The following is a 21,638-nucleotide window of genomic DNA, read 5'->3' as shown; positions in this document are numbered from 1 at the left end:
TCCTTCAATAACTATTTTTAGATCCCCCATATTCTTCTAGATTTTTATCTAGTTATTAAAGAGCAAATTGAAAAAAAAAAAAAGAGCAAATTGATGTTTCTACTTCTGATTGTAGATTTCTCCGTCTTCGTTTGGTCAGATTCACTTTATCTATTTTTAAGCTGTTATTAGCCACCTACATTTTAGGTTTGGTATGTCTTCTTCATTTATCATTATGAATGTCTCTCTTTACCTCTGTTAATTCTTCTTGACTGGAGTCCTTTAAATCTAATATTAACATGACTCTTTCAGCTTTCTTTTGCATGCCATTTATAGGATATATCTTTTTTCATCATTTTCAAACTAGCTGTGTTTTTGTTTTACATTTAATAAAATCATGGATATGGTTGGATTTAGGTTTCTTCTTTTTGTTATTTGCTTTCAATTTGCCAATGTTATTATTTTGTTTTTCTCTTTGTCCTTTCCTGACTTCTTTTGAGTTAATATTAATTTGGTATTCTAGTGTAATCCTCTGTTGGCTTTTCAGTTATATATTGTTATATTATTTTTTAGGGTTGCTGTCAGGATTATAATATGCATACCAATCATAGCTTCCTGTGAATATTATGTAATGCTTTATATAAAATGTATGAAGCTTGTAACAAAGTAGTTTCTGTTTTTTAGAACTCCTATCCTTTGTGCTTACATATTTATAAACATACAAGAATCTAGTATATGAATATTTTTTTCAAAGTAGGCTCTATGCCTAGGATGGAGCCCAGTATGGGGCTTGAACTCATGACCCTGAATCAAGACCTGAGTTGAGGGGTGCCTGGGTGGCTCAGTGGTTGAGCATCTGCCTTTGGCTCAGGGTGTGATCTTGGGGTCCTGGGATCAAGTCCCACATCAGGCATCCTGTGGAGAGCCTGCTTCTCCCTCTGCCTAGGTCTCTGTCTCTTATGAATTAAAAAAAAAAAAAAAAAAGGGATCCCTGGGTGGCGCAGCGGTTTGGCGCCTGCCTTTGGCCCAGGGCGCGATCCTGGAGACCCCGGATCGAATCCCACATCGGGCTCCCGGTGCATGGAGCCTGCTTCTCCCTCTGCCTGTGTCTCTGCCTCTCTCTCTCTCTCTCTCTGTGACTATCATAAATAAAAATTAAAAAAAAAAAAAAGTTAAAAAAAAAAGATCTGAGTTGAGATCAAGAGTTGGACACTTAACTATCTAAGCCACCCAAGCGGCCCTACATGTATCTATTATAATATATAGATTGTGACTCTATGCTATTGGGAGCCTGGATTATCACTTTTTCCTCTATAAGGAATATTGAATTTTATTTTGTAATCCTTTGAACTACTGGTAGATACTTTTGGCCTTGTCAGGCTACAGTTATGGGTTTAGTTCTAGGATGTGTCCCTTACTCTGGATCATGGTTCTTACTTTAAAATACTAACTTTCTGAAGTTGCAGGGATGCTTCTGAGAAGGCTGGGCCAGGTCTTCAAAGCAGGATCGTGATTTGGCTCTCAGCTCTGTGGCAGATAACCCCTGCTAAGCCTTGAGCAGTCTTGTCCTGTGCTCATGGAGCCCAGCACATGCGTGGCCTTGTGGCCTTGGCCCCACTGTGAGTCCCACATAGAGATCTGGGCTCCCTCTTTTCAGATACCTGCTGCACAAATTCTAGCCACTTCACTTTTGTGTTTCCTCAGCTGAACAAGGCGAGTATCCCACCAGGACTCCACTTCCCTCTTCTGCACAAAACTGTCTCCTGACAAACATCTGATGTGATTGTGGGACCTCCTTGCAATGTTTCTATATTTGCAATGTTCAGTCATTGACTGTTGTCCATGTCGGGACACAGTATTTTGTCCATATTTGGGTTATATTTGATAGTCTGGTATTAATTTCTCTGCCATGGCTAGAAGCAGAAGTTTCTGCGTGATATTTTAGAAATGTAGTGGATTAAACACAATGGGGTATCCTGGATTGGATCCTTGATAGAAAAAGGGCATTAATTTATTTTCAGTTTAAATTTAAAAAGTTTTAAAAAAGATTTTATTTATTCATGAGAGACACAGAGAGAGAGAGAGAGGCAGAGATGAAGACAGAGGGAGAAGCAGGCTCCAAGCAGGGAGCTTGATGTGGGACTTGGGACTTGGGACTTGATCCCAGGACTCCAGGATCACGCCCTGGGCGGACCGGCAGATGCTAAACCCAGGTGCTAAACAGCAGAGCAACCCAGGGATCCCCCAAAGGAAATTTCTAAAGGAATTTTTATGTGTTAAGATAGACCTACAGGATCCTGGGGGTTGGGCTAAGATTGTTTTTTGCTCTTAGCAAAGTATTAACATTGGGACAGTTTAATCTGTAAAGGAATGTCCCTCTGCCTGTTTCAAGGACTTGTCAGTGTGCTGCCCCAGGGCTTGTGCTTTGTCCTCAGCTAGCCCTCTGTTCCCCTATCAATTAAATTCCACCCCCCAGAGCAATTGTTACCCTTAAAAATGTGTCTACATTTCTGCTAAATGAGGACTTTTAACCTAGATGAGTTACAAATAATAAAGTTTTATTTTTGCAATGCATCATCACATATGAGTTTCAAATCTGGTGCAAATGGACATCTTCTTGAAAACTCGGGATCCCTGGGTGGCGCAGCGGTTTGGCGCCTGCCTTTGGCCCAGGGCGCGATCCTGGAGACCCGGGATCGAATCCCACGTCGGGCTCCTGGTGCATGGAGCCTGCTTCTCCCTCTGCCTGTGTCTCTGCCTCTCTCTCTCTCTGTGACTATCATAAATAAATAAAAATTAAAAAAAAAAAAAAAAGAAAGAAAACTCATGTCATCCTGGGGTGCCTGGGTGACTCGGTTAAGCATCTGCCTTTGGTTCAAGGTCATGATCCCAGGGTCCTAGAATTGAGCCCTGAACGCAGCTCCCTGCTCAGTGGGGGAGTCCTCTCCCTGCTCATGCTCTCTTTCACTGGCTCTCTCTCTTCAATCAATCAATCAATCAATCAATCAATCAAAAAAAGAAACAAAAATCTTGTCTTCCCACTTTAGGTAAAGCTGGAGCTCTTTCAACAGCGGAAAGGGCCTGTTTCCTTGCTCTCTAGCCTCCTCTACCACCTCCCCTTTGCTCTCTTTGCTCTAGTCAGTTCTTTAAAATTTTCTTAATGTAAAGTTTGTATTGGTGGCACCTGGATGGCTCAGGGCGTGATCCCAGGATCCCGGATCGAGTCCCACATCCGGCTCCTGCGTGGAGCCTGCTTCTCCCTCTGCCTGTGTCTCGGCCTCTCTGCGTCTCTCATGAATAAATAAATAGAATCTTAAAAAACAAAAAACAAAACCCAAACAACTTTGTATGGAATTTGTAGCAGTTTCTTAAATGTCCCCTCTCTAATAGTGCACTAACGGTGGGGTGGGGGTGGCGGTGTGCGAGAATTCAGCCGGAGAGGAAGAAGTTTTACACGTGTTTTTGTCCCCCCCCCCCTGCAAAATAGCGTTGTCCCCACTTGGCCCACGGCTCGGGAGAGGGTGCAGGGGGTGACACGGTGCCCGGCGGGGCAGGGGGAGGCTCGGGCAGAGAAGCCCCGGCTCGCGGCAGGGGGGCGAGGCCGGCGGGGCGGCTCCGGGGCTCGCAGCCTGCGGGAGGGCCTCGTGCCGGAAGTGGCCGCCCGGAAGTCACCGACGCCTCGTGCCGGAAGTGGCCGCCCGGAAGTCACCGAGCCGTCGGGGGCGCCTCGTCGCCGCCCAGCGGGCGCCCCGAGGGAGGAGCGTGCGAGGCCCACAGCTGCTGGCGTCCTTCGGGTGAAGCCGGGAGCTCGCGGGCCGTGGCGGCGACGCCGACGACGACGAAGCTCACGACGCCCCGCCGGCTGTTGGCGGGGCGGAGGGTGGCGGACAAGGTGCTTCTGGAGGTTAGAGGCCGCTGGGAGGCGGGGAGAAGGGGCGGCCCTGGGCCGGCGCCCCGGTCAGGCGGAAGCCAGCGACAGGCCCTTGGGTCTGCTGGGTCCTTTTTTTTTTTTTCTTTAATAAAGATTTTTATTTATTTATTCATGAGAGACACACAGAGAGAGGCAGAGACACAGGCAGAGGGAGAAGCAGGCTCCATGTGGGGAACCGGTGCGGGACTTGATCTCAGGACCCTGAGGCCACGCCCTGAGTGAGCCCAAGGCAGAGGCTCCACCACTGAGCCACCCAGGCGCCCTGCTGGGTGCTTTTGACACTTTATTATTTACAACAGTTTTAGATTTGTGGAAAAAGTATGAAGAAGGTGGAGAATTCCTATACACTCTACACCCCGCTTCCCTTATTAACATCTTACATCGCGTGGTAGTTTTGTTGTAAAGAACCAACATTGATGCTTAAAACAATAAATTGTTTACTATCTCCTCAGATCTAAATTTTCTCTCCGTGCAGTCCCCTCCCGGGTACTCTGTCCAGCCGATTTCAGCCACTTTATTCTTCCCGACTCTCCTTCCCATCTCCTCAACCCGGGGAGTCAGTCCCCCAAGCTCTGCGGAGTAGACCTGGTTAACTTCCAGGGCAGCAAGCTGGGACACTTGTGGAGAATACGTTTTCTGTTGACCATCTTTCAGGGTTACTGTCCTTTGCAACTGGATGCCTAGTGTCTTGATAACCATTGTTTCTTTTAATTATTTATTTTTAAATTTTTATTTATTTTTATATTTTATTGGAATTCAGTTTGCCAACATCCATTGTTTACATTTATTTCTAGTTTTTGGTTGTTCAGGCTGGGCACGTAATTGGTCTCTGTAATACTACACTGACCAGAAGTGGGATTTCCTTTTTTTCTTTTTTTTTGGTCTTATCATATTAAATATTGTAAGCATAGTTGTTTCATGGTCTGTGTAGACTCATCTGTCAACTGAAATTTTGTGTGTCTCTTTTCCTGCTTGTTCTTGCCCGTGGCCCTTTGTCTATGTGCATGGTTATTCTGGTCATCATAATGTGGTGTTCCCCCCCCCCCAATTGGACAGGAGCCCCCAAATGTAGGGCAACCAATCGGTGGAAGCCAGTGGCTCAGGTGGTGGAAGGATGCACCTGAGACAGAACAAAGGAGCTAGAAATTTCTTGGATATACTGCAAGGGCACAGCAGGCAGGACAGCAGGACAAACTGCTTTGATATGGTGGGGGCTGTTGTTGAGGAGGTATGGGGAGAATGGAATTCTTCCTTTTTTGGTAGCTGTGCCTGTTTGTAAGTAGCCCACTTGTCAGTTAGGGCCTATGGATACTTTGAGGTGGGTGACCTGAAGGGCCTGTCTGGATTTAGCCAGATATGGTCACTGTGGGCCCTTTTGCCTTGATCATTCCATTTGTTGCCTAGAAGCAGCCTCCAAACATTCTTAAATATTTGTAGCAATAACTTTGGGCTAGGATGGAGTCACATTCCTCCAGAGAGGATTTCCATTTGCCTCTGCCACGTGGAGGATTTGGGGGATCATTTGGGGATGTTCTCAGTTGAGGACAACCTTAAATTTTAAGGCTTGGGATTCCCTACATATCAGGCAAGTAGGATTTAAGATGGAATTCTGTGTGAGGGCTGGGCCACATCATACACCCTGGGGGTGGGTGCTTTTGGGGTACCATTTTTTGGATACATTATTACTAATTGAAGCCTATGCTTATTCAGATTTTCATAGTTTTTACCTAATACACTCTGTTTCAGGGCCCTTTCCATGGTACATTACATTTAAGCATCGTGTCTCCTTAGACTCTTGGATGCGGTGGTTTCTTAGACTTTCCCTTTTTTTCATGACTGTGACCGTTTTGAGGAGTACTGACCAGGTATTACGTAGCATGTTCCTTAATTAGGATTTGTCTGAGGTTTTTCTCATGATTAGATTGAGCTTGTAGATTTTCGGCAGCAAAACCACAGAGAGAAATGACCTTTTTCATTATATCAAAAATACTTCTTAGGTGCACGTGGGTGGTTCACTTGGTTGAACATTGGAGTTATGGTTTTGGCTCAGGTCATGATCACATGGGCTGTGGGATTGACCCCTGCCTTAGTCTCCCCACTTGGTGGGGAGTTACTTGAGTTTCTCTCCTTCTGTCCCTTCCATGTCTCCCCTCTCATAAATAAATAAATAAACAAATAAATAAATAAATTAACAAACAAACAAACACTTAAAAAAAAAAGATTTATTTATTCGTGAGAGACACAGACTGAGAGAGAGAGGCAAAGACATAGGCAGAGGGAGAAGCAGGCTCCTCACAGGGAGCCTGATGCGGGATCCTGGATCCCAGGATCATGACGTGAGCCAAAGGCCGATGCCCAACTGCTGAGCCTCCCAAGTGTCTCTAAAAATAAGCTTTCTAGCAATTTCTTCACTGTAAGTTTTCTCCTCTCGTCATCCCTTTTTCCATACTGTAGCCTTTGGAAAGCAGTCACCATACACAGCTCATACTTAAGGAGTTGGGATTTATGCTTCACTTCCATGAAGGCAGAGTACCTACATAAATTATTTGGAATTCTTGCACACAGGAAATTTGTCCCCTCTCCACCATTTACTTATTTAGTCAGTTTTTTTTTTAATTTTTTTTTTTTTAATATCAGTACAGGTCATGGATATTTATTTTATACGTTGGGTTATAATCCAGTACTACTTTATGTTGTTGCTTAAATTGTACCAGCTTTGGTCACTGAGGGCTCTTTCAGTTGGCTCCTGTGTCCCTTTGACATAACTTCATTGTGATTTTTTTGTTTGTTTTTAATACTCCTTATTTTCTGGCACTGAAAGGTAGGCCAGGTTCTTCTTGGATATTTCCTGCCCCAGTTCTAGATTCAGCTGTTTCTCCAAGGCACCCTGGTTCCTTTTATTAGGGAATAGTATTAAGATTCAAGATTTGGATGCTAGATGTCCCTTTTTTTTTTTTTTTTTTTTTAAAGATTTTATTTACTAGAGAATGCATGCATAAGCAGAGGGAGGGGCAGAGGGAGAGGGAGAAGCAGTCTCCTGCTGAGCAGGGAGCCCAATGTGGCTCCATCCCAGGACCTTGGGACCATGACTTGAGCTGAAGGCAGATGCTTAACTAACTGAGCCACAGGCAACCTGGAAGTACTTTTTGATACTGGGGTGTTGTTACTTAGCTGACAGATCAAGTGTATGTGTGTGTGCTAACCAGTGTATATAGATATATCTATAAATATTTGTATATGTAACTGTCTTTATTCATTGAGCTAAACATCATAAGCTAAGTTCATACTCTCTCCAACTCTAATCCGTTACCACATGGATCTTTCTAGCCTCCTCCCCTTTCTTATTTGTAAGCTCCCATTTTAAGAGTGAGAAAACCGGCTTCCCCCTCTCCCCATCATCCATTTATTTCAATTCCAATGCATTGATTGTAGTATATAAGTATAGCAACATCAAAAATTAATGCCACCATACTTACCTGGCAGAGGAGATACCATGATTACAAAGATGGTTTTCTCAGGGTGAGGTTTATCCATTGTACTCTGGATGTGCTAACCCCTGTGATTTCCCCAGATGTGGGAAACTCAACTGCATAATTTGTGATAGTGGGGAATTGTGTTTGTGTTCTCCCCTGGGAAAAAAATTAACTCCCAATGGGAATTAATATTATCAGAGTATGGGGCTATGAATGGTTTCTTTTGACTTTTTTTTTTAAGATTTTATTTCTTTATTTGAGAGAGAGAGAGAAAGAGCAAGAGCAGGAAAAGGGAGAAGCAGATTTCCCACTGAGCAGGGAGGGACACAGGACTCAGTTCCAGGAAGCTGGGATCATGACCTGAGCCTAGGGTAGACGCTTAACTGACTGAGCCACCTAGGCACCCCTCTTTTGACTTCAATCTTACATTCTCTACTCATTTTCAAAGTTAATCAGTATCATTTTTCCTCATTAGTAAGGTGGTTTTATTCACTTATTAGATTATTGGGGGATCCCTGGGTGGCTCAGCGGTTTAGTGCCTGCCTTTGGCCCAGGGCACGATCCTGGAGTCCCGGGATCGAGTCCCACATCGGGCTCTCGGCATGGAGCCTGCTTCTCCTTCTGCCTGTGTCTCTGCCTCTCTCTGCCTTTCTATCATGAATAAATAAATAAAATCTTTTAAAAAAAGATTATTAGATTATTTTGTCACAATCGGGGGCACCTGGGTAGGCTCAGTTTATGAGCATCCAACACTTGATTTCAGCTCAGTTCATGATCTCAGAGTTATGATCTCAGGATCATGAGATCAAGCCCTGTCTCTGGCTCTACGCTGGGCATGGAGCCTACTTAGGATTCTCTCTCTCCCTCTACCCACCTCCTAACCCCCCTCCCCCCCCCCTGCACATGTGTGCATTCTCTCTCAGAAAAAATTTGCATTTTATTCTAGGATCTCTCCCCCTTGTAAGTGATTTTCCTTTAAATTTTCATATGTTAAAATTCACTCTTTGTGCTGTGGAGTTCTATGAGTTTTGTCAAATGCACAGTATTATATACCCATAATTATAGTATCATAGAGAATAGCTTCATTGCCATGAAAATAATCTCTTGTGCTTCATCCATTTATCCCTTCCCCTCATCTCTGGCAACTATTGATCTTTTTACTGTCTCCATAGATTTTTCCAGACTGTCATATAGTTGGAATCACACAGCATGTAGCCTTTTCAGATTGGCCTCTTCCATTTAGCGATATACATTTAACGTTCCTCCATGTCTTTTCATTGTTTGATGTCTCACTTATTTTGATCTCTAAATAATATTCCGTTATATGGATGTAGCACAGTTTATTCACCTTATTGTATCCTCTGGGGAAGTTTAAATGACATAAATAATTTTGTCTTTTTGTTGGAGTGAAATTGCCAAAAAAACAATTTAGGACTGGGTCATGGAGGAGTAGGACTTGTGTTTAATTTTTGTTTGTTTTCTGATTATTTATTTATGATAATCTATGTAATGAGCTCTCTTCCTCACTTAATTTTGACCAGTTTGTCTTTCCTTGAAGGGCACTACCTGTTTCATCTTTCTTTTCTTTCTTTTCCTTTTTTTTTTTCCTTAAAAAGATTTTTATTTATTTAAGAGAAAATGCACAAGCAGGGGGAATGGCAGAAGGAGAGGGAGAAGCAGGCTCCCCTCTGAGCAGGGAGCCTGACTCAGGGGCAAGGTGATCCAAGGACCCTGGGATCATGATCTGAGCTGAAGGCAGACACTTAACCAGCTGAGCCACCCACGTGCCCCTCATTTTTATTTTCAAACTTAATATTAGAAAATTACACTGGTGGTCTCTTATTTATTTTTTGTTTAAGATTTTATTTATTTATTCATGAGAGATACAGAGAGAGAGGCAGAGACACAGGCAGAAGGAGAAGCAGGCTCCATGCAGGGAACCTGACGTGGGACTCGATCCTGGGTCTCCAGGATCACGCCCTGGGCTGAAGGTGGTGCTAAACTGCTGGGCCACGGGGGCTGCCCTGGTGGTCTCTTAAAATTTAAAAATCACTATACCTGGTCTTTTAAAATTTAAAAATCAAAAAAATAAATAAATAAAATAAAATTTAAAAATCACTATAAAAATCACTATATCTACTTTCTCATGTTTAATGCTGTTTATATGCTTATTGTGTTCATTATCAGATTTTCTGAAGGTTTTTGATTGTTTTATTGGTAATTTTATAGCACCATCATAGAAGTTTATTTGTTCATGTGTAGATTTTGGTTGACATAACTTACAGTTGTTCTTAAGGAGACTTTAAAAAATACTTTATTCCTTTTTTTAAGGATTTTATTTATTTATTCATGAGAGACAGAGAGAGAGAGAGAGAGGCAGAGACACAGGCAGAGGGAGAAGCAGGCTCCATGCAGGGAGCCCAACATGGGACTTGATCCCGGGTCTCCAGGATCACACCCTGGGCCGAAGGCAGCACTAAACCACTGGGCCACCGGGGCTTCCCAAAGTATTTCTTAATAGAATCCAATTTATCATTTTTTAAATGGATAATGCTTTTGTGTTATAAAAATCGATTGCCAAATTGAAGGTCATTGAGATTTTCTCCTATGTTATCTTGTAGTTTTCTGGTTTTGTATTTTATGTTAAGATTTGTGATCTATTTTGAATTAATTTTTGTCAGAAGTGTTAAGTTCTGAATCTAGTTTCTTTTCTCTTCCTCCTCCTCCTTCTCCTCCTCACTCCTTTTTGCAAATGGACTTTTTTCTCTCTTTCTTTTTTTATAAGATTTATTTATTTATTTATTCATAAGAGACACACAGATAGAGGCAGAGACATAGGCAGAGGGAGAAGCAGGCTCTATGCAGGGAGCCCCGATATGAAACTCGATCTCAGAACTCCAAGATCATACCTGAGCCAAAGGCAGACACTCAGCCACTGAGCCACCCAAGTGTTCCACCAATGGACTTTAAACTGTTGCAGCATCACTTGTGGAAAAGACTTCCTCTTTTCATTCAATTGTCTGTACCCCTGACAGATTGTCTCCTTGACCAAACCTTGGTCAAGCTTCTCTTAGTTCTCTATTCTACTAGGCCTGTCCTTGGCCTGCTTAGTTCAGTTTTAGCAAGAATTGTGTCAGTTTGGAGAGAATCCCCATTCTTAGTAAGTAATCACCCTTAATATCTAGTCAAATTCCTCATCTCTCACCTGCAATATCTTATCCCCATGGTTCTGCCTTTAGCGGGAATCCCCTGTTCAGTAGGTCTAGCAGGAATCATCCTTTTCCTTGATCTTGATGTTCTTTTTGGAAATTTTCCTTTTTTTTTTTTTTAAGACTTTATTTATTCATGAGAGATACAGAGAAAGAGAGTCAGAGACAGAAGCAGGCTCCATGCAGGAAGCCCGAAGCAGAACTCGATCCCGGGACCATGCCCTGAGCCAAAGGCAGACACACTCAATCACTGAGCCACCCAGGCATTCCCCTTTTGGTAATTTTCCATTTGCTGACGCCCACTTGCTCCTTGGCTATAAATCTCCATTTGTCATTGGAATCAGAATTCAGACTGATCTCTCTCCCCTTCTGCAAATCTCATTGCAACAATCTCTCTCAAATAATGTCTTACTGTCTTAATAAGTGTTGTGAATAATTTTTTCTTTAACATTCCTTTGTCAAGATCAGTTGACAATCATATGGGTGTATTCCTGGTTTCTGGCTCTCTGTTGTATTCTATTGCTCTATGTGTCTTTTTTCCTTTTATTTTATTTTATTTTTTATTTATTTATGATAGTCACACATACAGAGAGAGAGAGAGAGGCAGAGACACAGGCAGAGGGAGAAGCAGGCTCCATGCACTGGGAGCCGATGTGGGACTCGATCCCGGGTCTCCAAGATCGCGCCCTGGGCCAAAGGCAGGCACTAAACCGCTGCGCCACCCAGGGATCCCTCCTTTTATTTTTTTAATGGATGCCATATCGTCTTGATTACTGTAGTTTTTTTTTTTTTTTAAAGATTTTATTTACTTATTCATGAGGGACACGGAGAGAGAGGCAGAGAATAGGTAGAGGGAATAGCAGGCTTCCTGTGGGGCAGGACTCCATCCCAGGACCCCAGGATCATGATCTGAGCCAAAGCAGCTGCTCAGCCAGTGAGCCCTCAGGTGCCCTGATTACTGTAGTTTTATTTTCAGCCTTGAAATCAGGTAATGTGAGTCCTCCAACTTTCTTTTTAGTATTATGTTGGCTATTCTAGATCTTTTGTCTTTCCTTGTAAACATTAGAATCATTTTGTCATTATCTATAAAATAGCTTGAAGAGATTTTGACTGGAATTGCGTCAGATCCATAGATCACGTTGTAAGAATAATACCTTAACAATACTAAGTCTTTTAATAAATGAGCATGGAACATAGAAGATGGCAGAGGAGTAGGGTCCCCAAGTCACCTGTCCCCACCAACTTAACCTAGAAAACTTTCAAATCATCCTGAAAACCTATGAATTCGACCTGAGATTTAAAGAGAGAACAGCCAGAACACTACAGAGAGAAGAGTTCACGCTTCTAACAAGGTAGGAAGACAGAAAAAAAATAAAATAAAAAAGAATCCAGTGGGGGAGAGGCCCCAGGAGGAGCTGGGCTAAGGGGGGCGGCGAGAGCCTCCAGGACAGGAAAGCCCAGTCCTGGAGAAGCAGGAACTTTAAAAATCCTCACCGGTTTCTTCCTGGAGGGAAAGGTGCTTGCAGGGAACTCAGGCAGGATCCCAGGAGGGGCACTGCAGCCCCCAGGTTCCTGGGTCACTAACAGAGGAAGTGCGCCCTGGGGGAGAGCGCGCCACACACCATGGGCTGAGCTTAGTAAAGGGCTGGAGCGCCTGCTTTGGGATCAGCTTTGGGATCAGCTCAGGCAGCGGCTCCGAGGGGAGGGGGCTGCGGGGCCCCGGGAGAGCAATTCTAGGGGCGCAGGCCCCAGATCCCAGGGCGCCAGGGGACACAGACCAGGATCCTGCGCTCCCCCCTGGGACAGGTGAAGGTGGGGAGGGCACAGGATAGTGAGGATTCTCCTGCCCACGGCACCTCCCCGCCCCCCGAGCTCTGCAGAGCAGCGCCCCCTGCCCCGGGAGTATCCAGGCCAGCGCGGACTGGGAGTTGCGGTAGTTACTGCGGGAGCTGACTCCAGGGCTGGAAGGCTGGCCGATGCCAGTCTTGTTGTTCCTCCTTGTGTCACCCTGTGCCTGGGATGGAGCAGGGTCACCAGCCAACAGGGGCCTCACAGGATAAACAGCTCCCACTGAGCCCGGCACCTGGTGGGGGCAGGGCAGCTCCCACCTGAGAATCAGCACAGCAGCCCCTCCCCCAGAAGACCAGCTGGAAGGACAGGGGAAGAGCAAGTTCTAGACCGAGCAGCGCTGGAAAGCTCCAGGGGAAGTCGAGGGATTTACAGTATATAGAACCAGAGGGTACCCCTCCTTGGTTTTTTGTTTTGTTTTGTTTTGTTTCTTTCTTTTATTTCTTCCTTCTTCTAGTACAACTTGTTTTTAGCCACTCTGCACTGAGCAAAATGACTAGGAAGAAGAACTCACTACAAAAGAAAGAATCAGAAACAGTACTCTCTGCTATAGAGTTACAGAATTTGGATTACCATTCGATGTCAGAAAACCAATTCAGAAGCACGATTATAAAACTACTGGTGGCTCTGGAAAAAAGTATAAAGGATTCAAGAGACTTCATGACTGCAGAATATAGATCTAATCAGGCCAAAATTAAAAATCAATTGAATGAGATGCATTCCAAACTGGAGGTCCTAACAATGAGAGTTAATGATGTGGAAGAAAGAGTGAGTGACATAGAAGACAAGTTGATGGCAAGGAAGGAAGCTGAGGCAAAAAGAGAAAAACAATTAAAAGATCATGAGGAAAGGTTAAGGGAAATAAATGACAGCCTCAGAAGGAAAAATCTACATTTAATCGGGGTTCCAGAGGGTGCCGAGAGGGACAGAGGACCAGGAAGCATTTTTTTTTAAATTAATTTATTTTTATTTATTTATTTATTTATTTATTTATTTATTTATTTACTTTATTTATTTATTTTTAAAAAGATTTTATTTGGGATCCCTGGGTGGCGCAGCGGTTTGGCGCCTGCCTTTGGCCCAGGGCGCGATCCTGGAGACTCGGGATCGAATCCCACGTCGGGCTCCCGCTGCATGGAGCCTGCTTCTCCCTCTGCCTCTCTATCTCTCTCTCTCTGTGACTATCATAAATAAAAATTTAAAAAAAAAAAAAAAAAAAAAAAAAAAAAAGATTTTATTTATTCATGAGAGACAGAGACAGAGAGGCAGAGGCAGAGGGAGAAGCAGGCTCCATGCAGGGAGCCCGACATGGGTCTCCATCCCAGGTCCCCAGGATCAGGCCCTGGGCTGAAGGCAGTGCTAAACCGCTGAGCTGCCTGGGTTGCCCTTGAACAAATCATAGCTGAGAACTTCCCTAACTTAGGGAGGGAAACAGACATTCAGATCCAGGAGATAGAGAGATTCCCCCCCCTAAAATCAATAAAAAACATTCAACACTTGACATTTAACAGTGAAACTTGTAAATTCCAAAGATAAGAGAAAATCCTTAAAGTAGCAAGAGACAAGAGATCCCTAACTTATATGGGGAGAAGTATTAGGTTAACAGCAGACCTTTCCACAGAGACCTGGCAAGCCAGAAAGGGCTGGCAGGATATATTCAGGGTCCTAAATGAGAAGAACACGCAGCCAAGAATACTATATCCAGTAAGGGTCTCATTCAGAAAATAAAGAGCTTCCAAGATAGGCAGAAACTGAAAGAATATGTGACCACCAAACCAGCTCTGCAAGAAATATTAAGGGAGACTCTGTAAAAGAAAGAGGAAGCCCCCCAAAATAAGCCATAAAAACAGGGACTGAATAGGTACTATGATGACACTAAATTAATATCTTTTTTTTAAACATTTATTTTTTTAAAGTTTTTATTTATTTATTCAGAGAGGGAGAGAGAGAGAGAGAGGCAGACACATAGGCAGAGGGAGAAGGAGGCTCCATGCAGGGAGCCTGACGTGGGACTCAATCCCGGGTCTCCAGGATCACAACCCGGGCTGCAGGCGGCGCTAAACCACTGCACCACCGGGGCTGCCCAAATTAATATCTTTCAATAGTAACTCTGAACGTGAATGGGCTTAATGATCCCATCAAAAGACACAGGGTTTCAGACTGGATAAAAAAGCAAGACTCATCTATTTGCTGTCTACAAGAGACTCATTTTAGACCTAAGGACACCTACAGTCTGAAAATGAAAGGCTGGAGAACCATTTACCATTCAAATGATCCTCAAAAGTAAGCAGGGGTAGCCATCCTCATATCAGATAAATTAAAGTTTATCCCAAAAACTGTAGTAAGAGATGAAGAGGGACACTATATCATACTTAAAGGATCTATCCAACAAGAGGACCTAACAATCATGAATATTTATGCCCCTAATGTGGGAGCTGCCAAGTATATCATTCAATTAACAACCAAAGTAAAGACATACTTAGATAATAATACACTTATACTGGGAGACTTTAAACGGCACTTTCTGCAAACGACAGATCTTTTAAGCACAACATCTCCAAAGAAACAAGAGCTTTATTTTATTTTATTTTATTTTATTTATTTTATTTTATTTTATTTTATTTTATTTTATTTTATTTTATTTTATTTTATTTTATTTTATTTTATTTTTATTTATTTATGATAGTCACAGAGAGAGAGAGAGAGAGGCAGAGACACAGGTAGAGGGAGAAGCAGGCTCCATGCACCGGGAGCCCGACGTGGGATTCGATTCCAGGTCTCCAGGATCGCGCCCTGGGCCAAAGGCAGGCGCCAAACCGCTGCGCCACCCAGGGATCCCCGAAACAAGAGCTTTAAATGATACACTGGACCAGATGGATTTCACAGATATTTACAGAACTTTACATCCAAACGCAGCTTAATACACATTCTTCTCAAGTGCACATAGAACTTTCTCCAGAATAGACCACATACTGGGTCACAATTCAGGTCTTAACCAATACCAAAAGATTGGGATTGTCCCCTGCATATTTTCAGACCATAATGCTTTGAAATTTGAACTAAATCACAAGAAGAAATTTGGAAGAAATTCAAACACATGGAAGTTAAAGACCATCCTGCTAAAAGATGAAAGAGTCAACCAGGAAATTAGGGAAGAATTAAAAAGATTCATGGAAACTAATGAGAATGAAGATACAACCGTTCAAAATATTTGGGATACAGCAAAAGCAGTCCTGAGAGGGAAATACATTGCAATATGAGCATCCCTCCAAAAAATTGGAAAAAACTCAAATACAGAAGCTAACCTTGCACCTAAAGGAACTGGAGAAAGAACAGTAAATAAAACCTACACCCAGCAGAAGACGAGAGTTAATAAAGATTCAAGCAGAACTCAATGAAATAGAGACCAGAAGAACTGTGAAATAGATCAACAAAACCAGGAGTTGGTTCTTTGAAAGAATAAGATAGATAAACCATTAGCCATTCTTATTAAAAAACAAAAGAAAAAAAAAGACTCTAATCACAAATGAAAAAGGAGAGATCACAACCAATACCAAGGAAATACAAATGATTTTAAAACATATTATGAGCACCTATATGCCAATAAATTAGGCAATCATGAAGAAATGGACACATTTCTGGAAAACAACAAACTACCAAAACTGGAATAGGAAGAAATAGAAAACCTGAACAGGCCAATAACCAGAGAGGAAATTGAAGCAGTCATCAAAAACCTCCTAAAACACAGAAGTCCAGAGTCAGATGGCTTCCCAGGGGAACTCTATCAAACGTTTAAAGAAGAAAACCATACCTATTCTACTAAAGCTGTTCTGAAAGATAGAAAGGGATGGAATACTTCCAAACTCCTCCTATGAGGCCAGCAACACCTTAATTCCAAAACCAGACAAAAACCCCACCAAAAAGGAGAATTATAGACCAATATCCCTGATGAACACAGATGCAAATATTCTAACAAGATACTAGCCAATAGGATCCAACAGTATATTAAGAAGATTATTCACCATGACAAAATGGGATTTATCCCTGGGAATGCAAGTCTGGTTCAACACTCATAAAGCAATCAAGGTGATAAATTATATCAACAAGAGAAAAAACAAGAACCATATGATCCTCTCCATAGATGCAGAGAAAGCATTTGACAAAATACAGCATCCATTCCTGATCAAAACTCTTCAGAGTATAGGGGTAGAGGGAGCATTCCTCAGTGTCTTTTTTTTTTTTTTTTTTTATGATAGTCACACACGGAGAGAGAGAGGCAGAGACACAGGCAGAGGGAGAAGCAGGCTCCATGCACTGGGAGCCCGACGTGGGATTCGATCCCGGGTCTCCAGGATCACGCCCTGGGCCAAAGGCGGGCGCTAAACCACTGCACCACCCAGGGATACCATTCCTCAGTGTCTTAAAAGCCATCTATGAAAAGCCCACAGCAAATATCATTCTCAATGGGGAAACACTGGGAGCCTTTCCCCTAAGATCAGGAACAAGACAGGGATGTCCACTCTCACCACTGCTATTCAACATAGTACTAGAAGTCCTAGCCTCAGCAACCAGGCAACAAAAAGAAATAAAAGGCATTCAAATTGGCAAAGAAGAAGTCAAACTCTCCCTCTTTGCAGATGACATGATTCTGTACATAGAATACCCAAAAGACTCCACCTCAAGATTGCTAGAACTCATACAGCAATTCGGCAGTGTGGCAGGATACAAAATCAATGCCCAGAAGTCAGTGGCATTTCTATACACTAACAATGAGACTGAAGAAAGAGAAATTAAGGAGTCAATCCCATTTACAATTGCACCCAAAAGCATAAGATACCTAGGAATAAACCTAACCAGAGAGGTAAAGGATCTATACCCTAAAAACTACAGAACACTTCTGAAAGAAATTGAGGAAGGCACAAAGAGATGGAAAAATATTCCGTGCTCATGGATTGGCAGAATTAATATTGTGAAAATGTCAATGCTACCCAGGGAAATTTACACATTTAATGCAATCCCTATCAAAATACCATGGACTTTCTTCAGAGAGTTGGAACAAATCATCTTAGAATTTTTGTGGCATCAGAAAAGACCCCGGATAGCCAGGGGAATATTGAAAAAGAAAACCATAGCTGGGGACATCACAATGCCAGATTTCAGGTTGTACTACAAAGCTGTGGTCATCAAGACTGGTACTGGCACACAAACAGACCTATAGATCAATGGAACAGAATAGAGAATCCAGAAATGGGCCCTCAACTCTATGGTCACCTAATATTCGACAATGCAGGAAAGACTATCCACTGGAAAAAGGACAGTATCTTTAATAAATGGTGCTGGGAAAATTGGAGAGCCACATGCAGAAGAATGAAACTAGACATTCTCTTACACCATACACAAAGATAAACTCAAAATGGATGAAAGATCTAAATGTGAGACAAGATTCCATCAAAGTACTGGAGGAGAACACAGGCAACACCCTTTTTGAACTTGGCCGCAGTAACTTCTTGCAAGATACATCTATGAAGGCAAGAGAAACAAAAGCAAAAATGAATTATTGGGACTTAATCAAGATAAAAAGCTTCTGCACAGCACAAGAAACCGTCAACAAAACTAAAAGACAACCTACAGAATGGGAGAAGATATTTGCAAATGACATATCAGATAAAGGGCTAGTATCCAAGATCTATAAAGAACTTATTAAACTCAACACCCAAGAAACAAACAATCCAATCATGAAATGGGCAAAAGACATGAACAGAAATCTCACAGAGGAAGACATAGACATGGCCAACATGCACATGAGAAAATGCTCTGCATCACTTGCCATCAGGGAAATACAAATCAAAAGCACAAGGAGATACCACCTCACACCAGTGAGAATGGGGAAAATTAACAAGGCAGGAAACAACAAATGTTGGAGAGGATGTGGAGAAAGGGGAACCCTCTTGCACTGTTGGTGGGAATGTGAACTGGTGCAGCCCCTCTGGAAAACTGTGTGGAGGTTCCTCAAAGAGTTAAAAATAAATCTGCCCTAAGACCCAGCAATTGCACTGCTGGGGATTTACCCCAAAGTTACAGATGCAGTGAAACGCCGGGACACCAGCACCACGATGTTTCTAGCAGCAATGTCCACAATAGCCAAACTGGAAGGAGCCTCGGTGTCCATCGAAAGATGAATGGATAAAGAAGATGTGGTCTATGTATACAATGGAATATTACTCAGCCATTAGAAACGACAAATACCCACCATTTGCTTCGACGTGGATGGAACTGGTGGGTATTATGCTGAGTGAAGTAAGTCAATAGGAGAAGGACAAACATTATATGGTCTCATTATTTTGGGGAATATAAGAAATAGTGACAGGGAGTAAAGGGGAAAGAAGAGAAAATGAGTGGGAGATAACAACGAGGGTGACTGAATATGAGAGATTCCTAACTCTGGGAAACAAACAAGGGGTATTGGAAGGGGAGGTGGGCAGGGGTTTGGGGTGACTGGGTGACAGGCATTGAGGGGGGCACTTGATGGGATGAGCACTGGGTGATATGCTATATGTTGGTAAATTCAACTTCAATAAAAAAATGTACAAAAAATAAATTTTAAAAAATAAATGAGCATGGAATATCTGTTTATTTTGACCTTTGATATTTTTATAGTTTCTGCATATAGAATTTGCAAATATTTTTATAGGTTTACACCCAACTTTTTGGGATTTTTTTTTGGCAGGATGGGGTGCTATTATTAGTTTTTAAAAAGTTTTTTAAAAAATAAAAATTCCAGTTCATTGCTGATATATAGGAAAGCGATGGACTTCTCTATGTATTAATCTTGTATCCTATAGCCTTGCTATAATAGTTTACTATAGGAATACCTCCTTTTGTTGCATTTCACTTTATTGTGCTTCAGAGATATTTTGCTTTTTGCAAATTGAAGATTGTGGCAACCCTGTATCAAACAAGTCTGTTGGTGCTGTTTTCCAACATCATTTGCTCCCTTTGTGACTGTGTCACATTTTGGTAATTCTCACAATATTTTGCGCTTTTCATTATATGTTTGTTATAGTGATCTATGATTAGTGTTTTTGACTTGCTAAAAGCTCAGATGATGGCTAGCTTTTTTTTTTTTTAGCAATAGAGTATTTCTTTCTCTTAATATTTTATTTAAATAATAAATGGGCAGAGGGAGAGGGACAAGCAGACTCTGCATTGAGTGTAGAGCCTATTGTGGGTCTTGATCTTACCACCCTGAGATACTGACCTGAGCCAAAATCAAGATTCAGATGCTCAACTGACTGAGCTACCCCGGCACTCTATCAATAGAGTATATTTTATTTTATTTTATTTATTATTATTATTTTAAGATTTTATTTATTTATTCACGAGAGAGAGAGAGAGGCAGAGACACAGGCAGAGGGAAAAGCAGGCTCCATGAGGGAGCCTGACATGGGACTCGATCCCAGGTCTCCAGGATCACACCCTGGGCTGCAGGTGACGCTAAACCGCTGTGCCACTGGGGCTGCCCAATAGAGTATATTTTAATTAAGGTATATACATTGTTCCTTTAGACATGATGTTGTTGCTGGTGTGATGTAGTATCTCCTTGTGCTTTTGATTTGTATTTTCCTGATGGCAAGTGATGCGGAGCATTTCCTCATGTGCTTGTTGATTTTGGTTGGGTGGCGGAGAGCGTGAGTCATCTGCGGGTGGCACGGCCCGTGTTGGGCAGGCGGGTGGGACTCTCTACTCCAAGGTGACCACGTTTAGATTCTGAGATGGGAAGTGGAGGGTGAATAGGTCACGGTGGCCTTTTGTTTTTTGTTTTTTGTTTTTTTTTTGTTAAGTTTAACTTTTCCTTTTTTTTTTGCTGTCTAGTCATCCTCATCAGTCTTCTGCTTCTTGGGGTTGATGTTGTCATTCTCATCGTCTTCAGCTGCCCGTTTGCCCGTACCTGCCTCGGCCTCCTCATCTTCATCTCCATCCTCTTCCTCTCCATCGCCTTCCTCCTCCTCCTCCTCCTCCTCCTCTTCCTCCCCTCCTTCCTCTACCTCATTGTCAGCCTCCTGCTCCCCATTTTCCTCATTAGCGTTCCCATTAGCAGGCGCGTCTCTTCCATTCTCTGCCTCCTCCACAACTTCCTTCTTCTCCTTTAAGTCCTTGGTGGTGATCTCGGAGCTGGTGTCCACAGACGCTTCTGACATGATGGGGCACGCCGGTGATCCCATGCAGCGATTAAAAAGAGCAAGAGTTCGAGGACTCTGGCGAGGGAGCTGCCGGAGTCCGCGGTGGTGGAGGAGGTGCGCAGCGGAGGTAGTTGCGACGACAGGGAGCCAGACACAGGAACGATGCAAAGATGGCTTTTCAGAGCAGCCAGTGGGGCTATTTATTTATTTTTATTTTTATTTTTATTTTTATTTTTATTTTTATTTTTATTTATTTTTATTTTTTATTTATTTTTAAATTGGAGTTCAATTTGCCAACATATAGCATATCACCCAGTGCTCATCCCATCAAGTGCCCCCTCAATGCCTGTCACCCAGTCACCCCAAACCCCTGCCCACCTCCCCTTCCACTACCCCTTGTGTGTTTCCCAGAGTTAGGAATCTCTCATGTTCAGTCACCCTCATTGATATCTCCCGCTCATTTTCTCTCCTTTCCCCTTTACTCCCTGTCACTATTTTTTATATTCCCCAAAAGAATGAGACCATATAATGTTTGTCCTTCTCCGATTGACTTACTTCACTCAGCATAATACCCTCCAGTTCCATCCACGTCGAAGCAAATGGTGGGTATTTGTCGTTTCTTTATTTTTTTTTTTTAAGATTTAGTTTATTTAATCATGAAAGACACAGAGAGAGGGAGAGAGAGAGGCAGAGGCACAGGCAGAGGGAGAGGCAGGCTCCATGCAGGGAGCCCGACGTGGGACTCGATCCCGGGTCTCCAGGATCACGCCCTGGGCTGAAGATGACGCTAAGCCGCTGAGCCACTGGGGCTGCTCCCCCTTTTATTTTTTAAATATTTGTCGTTTCTAATGGCTGAGTAATATTCCATTGTATACATAGACCACATCTTCTTTATCCATTCATCTTTCGATGGACACCGAGGCTCCTTCCAGTTTGGCTATTGTGGACATTGCTGCTAGAAACATCGTGGTGCAGGTGTCCCGGCGTTTCACTGCATCTGTAACTTTGGGGTAAATCC

The 21,638-nt window shown here is 42.8% G+C and overlaps 1 protein-coding gene and 1 non-coding gene across 2 annotated transcripts; one reads left to right on the top strand and one right to left on the bottom strand.

The window, feature by feature from the left end:
• The first annotated feature begins 7,378 nt into the window (after positions 1-7,378).
• On the top strand, positions 7,379-7,542 carry LOC119872737. The gene has a single exon (XR_005362768.1). It is a non-coding gene; the product is annotated as a U1 spliceosomal RNA (small nuclear RNA).
• A 12,751-nt stretch (positions 7,543-20,293) lies between these two features.
• On the bottom strand, positions 20,294-20,692 carry LOC611067 (prothymosin alpha-like). Its single transcript, XM_038541769.1, has one exon. It carries the CDS (start codon positions 20,660-20,662, stop codon positions 20,309-20,311), a length of 354 nt encoding a protein of 117 aa, XP_038397697.1. The 5' UTR covers positions 20,663-20,692; the 3' UTR covers positions 20,294-20,308.
• Between the last annotated feature and the right edge of the window lie 946 nt (positions 20,693-21,638).

The sequence above is a fragment of the Canis lupus genome, chromosome 7 (genome assembly GCF_011100685.1).
Source record: "Canis lupus familiaris isolate Mischka breed German Shepherd chromosome 7, alternate assembly UU_Cfam_GSD_1.0, whole genome shotgun sequence".
Taxonomy (NCBI): domain Eukaryota; kingdom Metazoa; phylum Chordata; class Mammalia; order Carnivora; family Canidae; genus Canis; species Canis lupus.
This window is presented reverse-complemented; position numbering and strand designations above follow the sequence as displayed.